Raw genomic sequence first — 9940 nt, 5'->3', positions numbered from 1 at the left:
GCTGTTGAGCACTGAGCGGCCGATCAGCAGCGTTTTCGTTGATGAAGCATAGACCACCAGGTCTTATACAAAGCGAACAGACGACAAGCTGTGGCGGCGGTGTTCAATCAGAAGACTGACGGAACCGAAAAGGACGATAAGTGGGTCAGATATATGTTTTGAACCCCTCCAACGCTCGACTTCCCCGGTAGATGGGTAGCGCCCCTGCATTTCCACAGGCAAAGGCATGGCCAGCGTGGAGAAAGGCGTGAACGAATTGCTGAGAAAGGCATGCAAGTTCCCAGAAGTCAGGCTTCGGGTTCCTTCTCAGTAGACTTTGCCGGCAGAAAGCATAACCCTGTACGTGCAGCTGCGCGGCCCTGATGTCCGAATAAGGTTGAGTTTGTGTTGGCCTAGCCTGTAATGTGGTAGCGAAACCTTCAAGGTATGGGACTGCGCTGGTCCTGCACGCTGGAGGTGACGACGAGGGATGATTGTAAATCAGATGCTTGAAAAAGACTTGTAACCCGGTACATTTATTGCAAAATGGACTGTAAAAAGCACGGACTGGGTTTACTAGAGTGTGCGCCTATGCGATGGATCGCACGGCTCACGATGGATGGTGTAACAGGCTTCGAAGCTCTGGTCGTGTGAAGCGCAGACACGCTAGAAGTTATCTCTTGTTGTCGGTCTCCCGTAGACTCTTGAAGTAGAACTCATGTTCGGTGTCTTGGTTGACTGCATCAGGCAGTGGTGGTTTCAGCCTGGCGCTCGTCGCATGTCGCAACACTCCTGTGCGCCTCTCCAATGAGCAAGGAATGAGAAGGCTCCCAAGAGGTGATTTGCATGACGGAAACCTACCTTTAGAAGAGTACCGGGAGGTACTGTATCCGCATTTCGCCTATTTCCCTTCGGGGTTACTTTTATCAACTGGTATGAAATGCGGATGACGGAGGCTCCGCTGATTGAAAGTGGTTAACAGCCTAGTAATGGTTCTCCCAGAAAGGCCATGGCAGGTCTGGATGAATTGCAGAGAAAAGGAAAAATCCGCCAGTGAAAAAGCAGAGGGAAGACAGGAGACAGTTCACCATCTGGCGGTGAGATTCCAGATTTTTGGTTGGGACTGCACCTGCATGCAACCTTGAAGCGTGTTCTCGTTCGAGTATGTATGTGCATTGCCAAGCCGACACCAGGAGTTGTCCGGAGTGTTTGAATTTACCCACCCTCTGGCAGTGAAGGACGGGTGCGGAGAGGCCAAACAGTTGGCGAGTCGACTCCAGTCGCAAGACAGACGCATGGGCTTCGCAGAGGGTGTCCCCGTACACAGTAAGCTCGTCTTCCACTTCCGAGGAAGGTGTTAGTGACCGGTGTTTGAATTCTCCGTTGTGCACTTTGTACCATGAAGGTGAAAGGACGTCAAAAGAAGGTGTGGTCAAAGTTGCCCCGGCCAGGTAGCACAAAAGGCTTCGAGGAACAGAAGCGGGGAATCGCATGGCGGCCAGGGGAGTTTGTCTGAGGTGAGGAAGGCGAGGGCCGGGTTGGTCCACAGATCCCGTCAAAAGTGTGGGGTAACGGCACTATTCCCAAATGAGCCATTATCGTCCATCCATCCAATGGGAACTGGAACGTTGGAGCCAAATCCAGATATCCACATCCTCACCATCATTTTGATGAACGTTTCTACTCGACCAAGTTCGCATTCACTCGAGCCCTCTCCAGCCTTGAACGATTGACCCCGGGCAACGCTGCATTGCCGCCACGAAAGCAGACCAGGACATGGCTTCATTGCTATATGGAGAGCACGCAATCAATGGAGAAGCCAGCCCTGACGCGGACTCGGCCATCAGATGAATACTTAACCGAGAAGGTCGGCACTTGAAGCGGCTTTGCGATACTGGCAGCACTCGTTGGGGGTTTCAGGATAGCCAAGCATGGCTAGAACGAAGAGCGAAACGAACTCTCAACACAACAACTGCTTAACAGTCAAGATTATGATCACCACGACAGGGAAACCCCAAGTTTGATCGGTTATCCTCCGAATATCGTGGCGTGAGAGGTGCAGCTGCCCAGCTACAACAAGTCTCATGCGGGGAAGCTAGATGCTGTAGCGTCCACTGCTGAAACGGAGACACTCGCGGGAGAACCGTGACCAATCGTCAGGCCGCTTCAGACGAGGTTTGCAAAGGCTCGTGATGGTGAACTTGCAGACACATCCTTGGTCCAAAGCTCATGGTCATCCGGGAGCAAGAGAGAACCGGAACGGGTAGCATACGGCACGGCATGGACCGCCAGCCTTTGTGACACCAGAATCTCCCAGGCTATCGAGCCTTGCTCGTCGATCCAACGGCTGTGACGGTTGAACAATTCGGTAGACTAGTCGAGATGGTGGCGCGCGGGGAGATCTTGTGCTACGTTGCTCTACACGGTACCTGGACACGTTCAACGGTCTCATGGACCCCAATACCTGGTCGGGGGTCCTCCAAACCCACAGTGTGACTGATAGTATTCTTTAGGGAAAAGGCAAATTGGAGGGTTGGGCGACGCACATTACTCACGAGGAAGGCGGTTACCCGTTGCAGGAGATGTTGTTTCTCGTCTATGGACGTGTGGGGCGGTTGCACCTTGGAACCATCTCATGGGCGGTAGGAGAATTTACCCGTCACACAAAGTAGAATTCCAAGGCTGTCAGTTCATCCTCGGCCTGGCAGGGCCACCCTTTGGTAGCTGCATCCGCTTGAAGACTCTTATTTGGCCGTTGGTAAGGAGGGGCTCAGCTGGGGAAGCAGTTGCATCCCAAGCGAGAAAAGGCAACCACCTGGGCACGGAAGATGCAGGAGTAAACAATGCACTACCCGGTTGCTTCCAAAAGGAGACATGAGATCAACGAGACGACGGGACAGGATGAAGCAGGGTCTCGGATGGCTCCATGATTCCCTGATATGGCCTCGGTGAGGATGACAACAAGGTCGGATGGCAGGCGCAGAAGCGGTGAGACTGTGGTACGAGTGTGTTCAGGGATCAGGAGTGTCGGGAGACAGCACAGCACACTGAAGGATTTGCTGCACCTCAACCGCAGAAGTCTTCTTGATTTGATGGCTGGGAGAATCAAGACGCGCGGTGGTGGACATGAAGAAACGAAGGCCAGTAGCAAAAAACGTGACCGAGATGGAAAAGAGAGGAAAAAGAAGAAGACGGGAGACGACAGCCAACGATTTGGAAGACCATCCGATGTCTCTCTCCGACAGTACAATGGGAGTGCAGTCGGCCAAGATTCTGCTCTGGCGAGGAGTGGGAGGGAGTGTTGTACGAAGATGCAGGAACGTATGAGGATTTGACAGAAGATGCAAAACGCTGATAGTCGCAGAAAATATCCCACAGGGCCTCTGAAGGCTGAAAAATGGAGGCGGTCGTGCCCAGGTGGAAATACGAAAGTCGAGGATGCGCTGATGGCGGAACCCCACGCAGTTCCCAGAATGGAAAGTTGGGAGAAAAGGCAGTGGGCAACAGCGCACCTGAACAAGCAATCTCAGTCCCATGGACTTGTGGTAGCACACACCAGAACGCGGTCCTTGTCACCTGACTTCGTGTTCGCCGTGCACTCGCCGGAGCAACGGCACTGATAAGAACGTGGATCTCTGCGGGACGAGACAACCCAGGCGCCCGGTCCTGTCGCCGTTGCACTGGAGCCGCGTGTATAAAAAAAGAGCATGGCACTACTGACCACAAAGACTACAGGTCACCATGAAGAAAGGGTGAATGCACAGTACTCGGTATCCTTCAAAGGTGAATTCGAACAAGATACGGAATAGAGAGTACCCATATCTTATCAGGGCTGGGCTAGAGCCTTTGTGGTGGAATCGCATAATCTCTGGAATCCTGGATCGCCCGCCGCGCCTCGCCGAGACCAGCCGCGCCGATACGCCCCCTCGAAACGGGCTCTAGCTCCCGCTGCCACAGCCCCGCCCAATCAGAGCGCGGCTCCTTATCAATGTACAAACTGCTTGACAAACGCTCTTCCTCGAGGCAGATCAGAACGCATATCAGAGCCATATCGGAGGGATTCATCTTCGTAGACAACAGCAGCAGACGATGACTTCAAGACTTTGGAAACGTCCGCGCCAAGCCTTCCGCCACCACAAATACGACCTGTGAACCTCCACCACTGATAAGGGAACAACCCAGGTGGAAGACGCGCGCTTGTGCGAACTGCCAGGAAGGGACATTCACCCACTCACGCTGACCTGGGCACTGGGCACTTTTTGATACCAGGACAGTGCTAGTACCCGACCCACTGCAGACTGATGAGACCCCACGACGCCTGCCCGTGGGTTCTCGTCTATTTTGCCTCAACTGTTGACTATCTTCCCGGGTAGACAAGGGGAGATAAGCTCGAGAACTTGGGCCTCTCCATTATTCTAATCCGTCTGCGCCCATTGAGACAGCCCCGGTCAACCATTCCGATAATCTCCCTCGTCGTCGTTTCCTTTATATATCCTAGCGAGGGCCACCTCTCTCTCTGTTACATTCGCCTCTTTCCCTCTACACCTTTTTTTTTTTGCCCCTACCGACCATCCCAACCAACTCTCCCCTACGAAACCAATCCACCCGCACAACATACCGCACCACTTCCGCCCACAGTCATGTCGTACTCGTGGGTCGGTGCGCCGACCGAGTTCAACGGCACCAACCCTGAGCTCGGAGGCGATTCAAGTGAGTTCTCTATAAGTCCCAATTCGGTCCCGTTCATGGCACCGTCCACGTGACCACAATCAACACTTCCCCATCCCCGAACAACCACATCTCTGTCGTAGTTTGCGCTTTTGAAGCCCATCTTCTAACCCCTGACTCCTGTAGACACCGAGAACCTGAACCAATGGTACAACCCGGGCGACCAGTCGTACATCATCATCGCCTCGGCCATGGTCTTGATCATGGTCCCCGGTCTCGGATTCCTCTACTCTGGCCTCGCTCGAAGAAAATCCGCCCTCTCGCTCATCTGGGCATGTATGGCATCTACCACCGTCATTACATTTCAATGGTACTTCTGGGGCTACTCATTGGCCTTCAGCCAATATGCGGAGAATGGTTTCATCGGCGACCTGAAGAAGTTCGGCCTCATGAAGACGTTGGGCGCCCCGAGTCCCGGTAGCCCCTTGATTCCCGACCTGCTGTATGCTTTCTATCAGGTGCGCAAATACTCGATTTCGAAACTGCCATGACACCCTCTGACCAGCCTAGATGCAATTCTGCGCCGTCACCGCCGCCATCATCGTCGGGTGTATCGCCGAACGCGGACGTCTCATTCCCATGATGGTCTTCATGTTCGCCTGGGCCACCATTGTATACTGCCCCATCGCGTGCTGGGTCTGGAACGTCAACGGATGGGCCTTCAAGTGGGGAGTCCTCGACTACGCTGGCGGAGGCCCTGTCGAAATCTGCTCGGGTCTGTCCGCCCTCGCCTACTCCATGATCCTCGGCCGCCGCCAGGAGAAGATGATGCTCAACTTCCGCCCTCACAACGTTTCGCTCATCACCCTCGGGACCGTCATGCTGTGGTTCGGCTGGCTGGGATTCAACGGTGGCTCCGCCTTTGGTGCCAACCTCCGCGCCGTCGTCGCCTGCTGGAACAGCAACCTCACGGCCATGTTCGCCGCAGCCAGCTGGGTCCTCCTCGACTGGCGCCTCGCTCGCAAGTGGTCCATGGTCGGCTGGTGCTCTGGCACCATCTCGGGCCTGGTGGCTGCCACGCCCGCCTCCGGATTCCTGCCGCCCTGGGCTAGCGTTGCCCTGGGCATTACGACGGGCGTCATTTGCAACTTTTCCACAAAGAGTATGTTTTTCCTCATCTCTCTCAGTATCACAAACATGTACTGACAGCCGCCTTCACAGTCAAGTTCTGGATCAGGATCGACGACGCCATGGATATCTTTGCCGAACACGGCGTCGCGGGCATCGTGGGCCTCATCTTCAACGGCCTCTTCGCAACAAACTACATCATTGGCCTCGACGGCGTCAACAACGGCCTCTTTGTCGGCGGTTGGATCGAGCACGAGTGGAAGCAAATGTACAAGCAAATCGCCTATATCGTCGCCGCCACCGCCTACTCGTTTGTCGTCTCGGCCCTGCTCGCCTACGCCATCGACAAGATCCCCGGCCTGCACCTCCGCGCGAGCGAGGAGGCCGAGCTGCTGGGCATGGACGACGACCAGCTGGGCGAGTTTGCTTACGACTACGTCGAGGTGCGGAGGGATTACCTGGCCTGGACCCCAGCAAAGGGCGACCCGGATTCGCACGAGCATACCATCCCCCAGGTCGAGCGCCACGGCATCCACGAGCATAGCCAGATGCTCGAGGGCAAGGCGCCGAGCGAGAGCAGCGAGAATGGCCATGCGCATACGGGCATTGGGGGCGATAGGCATGCCATTGCCATGGGGGTCGAGAAAGGCGGAATTCACGAGTAATGGTCATTAGCCGCCATACTGCGCTTGCTTGTTGAGTGTTTCGGTTAGATTTGTGTTTCGATATCCCGGCGATGCTGATTGCCGATGTTTATCTTTCTGTGCTTTCATGGGGTTTGGAGTCGCTATATACCATGGAGTTCCTGCTGCTGCCAGTCGTACTTTTTGGATTGGCTAATCTACCTTTTTGAACTTGTCTGCCTCTTCTTCCACTTGCTCGATTCCTCCTTCGTGAATATGACGGTAGGGCCAACCTGTGCCACACCAATGTCGATTCCTCACTTCTTCATCTGCTGCCGCTGCTCCTCCATGGGCGGCAGCTGGAGCAACAGCCTCAACACCTCCTCCGCCGTCCCAGGCTCCACCGTCCCCTCGGCCCCCCTCGCCATCATCTGCCCCACAAACCACTTGACCTTCTGATGCTTGCCCTTCTCAACAATATCCCTCACGACATCGCTCTTCTCCTCCAGCAGCTGCTGCGCCATAGCGAGATACTCGTCGCGACTCAGAGGCCGAAGCAGGAGGTCTTCATCCACGATGATCTGGTCCACGGGGCGGGCATCCCCGTCGAATTTCTGGGCGAGGAGGAGCTTCGCGGTCCGGCCTGTGATCTGCTTGCGGAGGACATGTGCGATGAGGGAAGCGAGTTCCGAAGGACTCACACGGTCAGCCGACCACTGTGTGGTCTTGAAGAGGGCTCCTAGTTCCATGAGTACCCTATCCGTCATGTTAGCTTGTGCTACTTTGCCGGAGGTAGACGAAGACCATGATGACTAAGCGATTGAGGGGCGTTGAGGTAGAGTGGGAAAAAGTAAGAAGACGACGCACCAGTTACCCGCCATCTTGCCAACGCGGGACAAAGCAGCAAAATCTTCGGAGAAGATACGGCGCAGGATCTCAACAACTTCTAGATAGTAGTCTAAGCGGTCGCCGTCGTCCAGGACGACGAGCGTGCCGGCGTCTTTCGCCGTTAACCCATATCTCTTGGGATCGACGAGCATCTCGATGACGTCGTCGGATAGCAGAGGCATGCTTGATTTGAGGTGTTGTACAAGGTCCTATAAATGAAGGTGTGAGCATGACGTTACTTCTATACACCCAGGTGTGGTTCTGATTACCTTCCCAACGACAACAGGAGCGATATCCGGATCCGGCATATACCGATAGTCAATCTCGCCCTCCTTCCCCCTCAACCGCCTGGTCGTCTTACTCCCCTGCGTAAATCCTCGCGTCTCCCCGTCAACGATACCACCTCGCTCCAGCAAATCGATCTGGCGATCCCGCTCGGCGATGATAGCGTCCTCGACTGCTTTGATACTCGGTAAATTCTTGATCTCGGTTCGCTGGCCCAGGCCCGTCACGCCGTGATACGAATGCGATTGCTGCGACGAGTCTGCGCTGTCGCGTCGCCGTACAGAGACATTGACGTCGGCACGCAGACCGCCCATCTCCATGCCTGCGGTTACTGCATCCACAGCCTTGAGGATGGCTTGGATCTTTCGCACGCATGCGGCAGCGACCACGGGATTGTGTATCTGAGGAAGCGTTATGATTTCGATGAGAGGGTGCGAAACACGATTGAAATCGAGCAGATGGGTCGATGGTGGCTGTTGGATGGTTTTGGCCGTGTCTTGTTCCATCTGGACTTGCTTTATTCCAATGGTGACGGGCCCGCCTTCAGGGGACACGCCACCGGGGAAGTCGTGAGGGTAGAGAGTGATGTGGCCGTCGCGGGCAAATGGCTCTGGGATAATTCGTCAAACTGAGTAGACGACAAAGATGTATATATACTCACCATAATATTGTGTAATCTGGTACCCAGCCGGCTGGTCCTGGTAGAAGTAATGCTTCCTATCAAAGCTACTCCTGTGCTGGATCTCACAATTCAGCGCCAACGCAGCTCGCAGCGCAGGAATCAGCGTTTCCCGCTGAAAATGCGGTTGGCTTCCAGGAAACGCAGCATCGAACAAGGCGACATGCGTATTGGGTGTATCGTTGACAGACGTGGCCGCGCTGGAGAATAGCTTGCGAGCTGTGTTGAGCTCCGCATGTATCTCGATGCCGACTGTGAGCTCCCACTTCTCCGACTTGAACTCTGAGCTTCCGCTTGGGTTGTCGGATGATTGAGCTTTTCCACGGTTCTCTAGACGTTTCTTCTTTGCGGCATCTTTCAGCGCTTTGCGGAAGGGTGCGTCTTCTTTCGGAGGTGTACGGTCATCGGAAGCGGTTGAGAGCGGGCGGATCCAGGCTGGTGCCGGAGAGGCAATTGACCGGATATGACGACTTTGCAAGCGTCGCAGACATTCCTGACATATGTAGGGCCTGCGCGCAAAGGTGGCGTGGCCGGTGCGGGACAATTGGTTGAGCATTGCAGCTCTCCTCTCCTCAGTAACATTCCCAATGTTTACGTCGCGAGCTTCGCGCTCAAACAACTGGAGGTTCGTGCGGAAACCGAGGGTGCCTCAGTAAGAGTGGCTGTGTAACTACATGCGCCACACCCCATTCCACATGCCTCCGTCCACCAGAGTTCCAGTTACGCAGAAGTCCTCTCAGCCAAGATAGACGTCCGGCTTTCACGCCTTAGACCAGTTGTTTTCTTCTTTCATATAAACAGTTTTCGCTATCAAATGGATATCTTGGGGAGAATTCTCACCAGTCCTCACTTCACGCCGCACGTACGAAACACATGGAAATCTTTGAAACGCCTACCCAGAGTCACGACGAAGCCCACCGCCTTTGTCGAAATATAAATATCACTTCTACAGAGCACTATCTTACACCACGTTTCTGAACATTCATAGAAAATCATTTTCGAGGCGGAGTCATGTCCTCCACGCTGTGTCCGCGTGTATTGTATCATCTCTCCATGTTTCGCGGTGGTGGTGAGTGTCACTGTCACCTCGCATACCAACACACCCACACTCGCATGTTGGAGTTCAATTCTCCGTGACCATACGCATCCCTGTTTCCACATCAAACACCCACACCCCAAGCATATATAAATCTCGCGTCCTGCTATCACATCTTCCTGCAGGTCTATTTGTATTCCCTTTCGCACCAAAAAGATGAGTTTCATCGATGTAATGTCTGCGGTATCGATTCTTAGTTTCAAATGATTCTCTCTGTGAACAAAAGCCCTTTCGCGCTCATATAGAGATGTCTCGAGTAACAAATGCCGATGATGCTCACCATGCACTAAAAATCACCCTTCACATGTTTTCGAAATATGCATTTGTCCGCTTCATGCTGCTGCTAATCACATCCCGTTACCGCCGGCCGGTTTGGCACTGCTACAAACCTCGATATCTTATATAAATCCTTCTTGTGACCTCTACCTCCCTCACGCAAGTGCCTCCGTGCCACATTGCGAAGACTAAACGAACTGAAAGATTACACGATGTGTTTGCTGAGTGCTCGCGAAAAAGGACCATTAGATCCTATTATGGAACCTACCAGAAGAGACATCGAAATGATTCGGCGAAGGGCTCGATGTAGTTCTTACC

General features: G+C 54.1%; 3 protein-coding genes across 3 annotated transcripts; 2 read left to right on the top strand and 1 right to left on the bottom strand.

Moving 5' to 3' along the window:
• Positions 1 to 2675: 2675 nt before the first annotated feature.
• EI97DRAFT_90714 (uncharacterized protein) lies at positions 2676 to 3708 on the top strand. The gene is made up of 2 exons (XM_033803202.1): positions 2676 to 3292; positions 3344 to 3708. Exons 1-2 carry the CDS (start codon positions 2919 to 2921, stop codon positions 3597 to 3599), a joined length of 630 nt encoding a protein of 209 aa, XP_033652371.1. The 5' UTR covers positions 2676 to 2918; the 3' UTR covers positions 3600 to 3708.
• A 624-nt stretch (positions 3709 to 4332) lies between these two features.
• On the top strand, positions 4333 to 6578 carry EI97DRAFT_90639 (ammonium transporter-like protein). Its single transcript, XM_033803201.1, has 4 exons — positions 4333 to 4689; positions 4834 to 5165; positions 5218 to 5809; positions 5869 to 6578. Exons 1-4 carry the CDS (start codon positions 4620 to 4622, stop codon positions 6438 to 6440), a joined length of 1566 nt encoding a protein of 521 aa, XP_033652370.1. The 5' UTR covers positions 4333 to 4619; the 3' UTR covers positions 6441 to 6578.
• Positions 6579 to 6588: 10 nt separating this feature from the next.
• Positions 6589 to 8860, bottom strand: EI97DRAFT_434732 (uncharacterized protein). The gene is made up of 4 exons (XM_033798700.1): positions 8233 to 8860; positions 7556 to 8181; positions 7266 to 7495; positions 6589 to 7154 (listed from the first exon to the last, which is right to left on the bottom strand). The coding sequence occupies exons 1-4, from the start codon at positions 8804 to 8806 to the stop codon at positions 6716 to 6718; spliced, it is 1869 nt and encodes a 622-aa protein (XP_033652369.1). The 5' UTR covers positions 8807 to 8860; the 3' UTR covers positions 6589 to 6715.
• Positions 8861 to 9940: the final 1080 nt, after the last annotated feature.

This window comes from Westerdykella ornata (genome assembly GCF_010094085.1).
Source record: "Westerdykella ornata strain CBS 379.55 unplaced genomic scaffold EI97scaffold_17, whole genome shotgun sequence".
Classification (NCBI taxonomy): domain Eukaryota; kingdom Fungi; phylum Ascomycota; class Dothideomycetes; order Pleosporales; family Sporormiaceae; genus Westerdykella; species Westerdykella ornata.
The sequence above is the reverse complement of the archived record's forward strand: the minus strand, read 5'-3'. Positions and strand labels throughout refer to the sequence as shown.

Coding starts and splice junctions, on each gene's coding strand:
- EI97DRAFT_90714 (XM_033803202.1), top strand. CDS start 2,919: ATGGCCTCGGTGAGGATGACAACAAGGTCGGATGGCAGGCGCAGAAGC. Junction 3,293..3,343: donor AGGGAGTGTTGTACGAAGAT/GCAGGAACGTAT, acceptor TGATAGTCGCAG/AAAATATCCCACAGGGCCTC.
- EI97DRAFT_90639 (XM_033803201.1), top strand. CDS start 4,620: ATGTCGTACTCGTGGGTCGGTGCGCCGACCGAGTTCAACGGCACCAAC. Junction 4,690..4,833: donor TGAGCTCGGAGGCGATTCAA/GTGAGTTCTCTA, acceptor TGACTCCTGTAG/ACACCGAGAACCTGAACCAA. Junction 5,810..5,868: donor TTGCAACTTTTCCACAAAGA/GTATGTTTTTCC, acceptor CCGCCTTCACAG/TCAAGTTCTGGATCAGGATC.
- EI97DRAFT_434732 (XM_033798700.1), bottom strand. CDS start 8,806: ATGCTCAACCAATTGTCCCGCACCGGCCACGCCACCTTTGCGCGCAGG. Junction 7,496..7,555: donor CTCCTGTTGTCGTTGGGAAG/GTAATCAGAACC, acceptor CTTCATTTATAG/GACCTTGTACAACACCTCAA. Junction 7,155..7,265: donor GGCAAGATGGCGGGTAACTG/GTGCGTCGTCTT, acceptor CATGACGGATAG/GGTACTCATGGAACTAGGAG.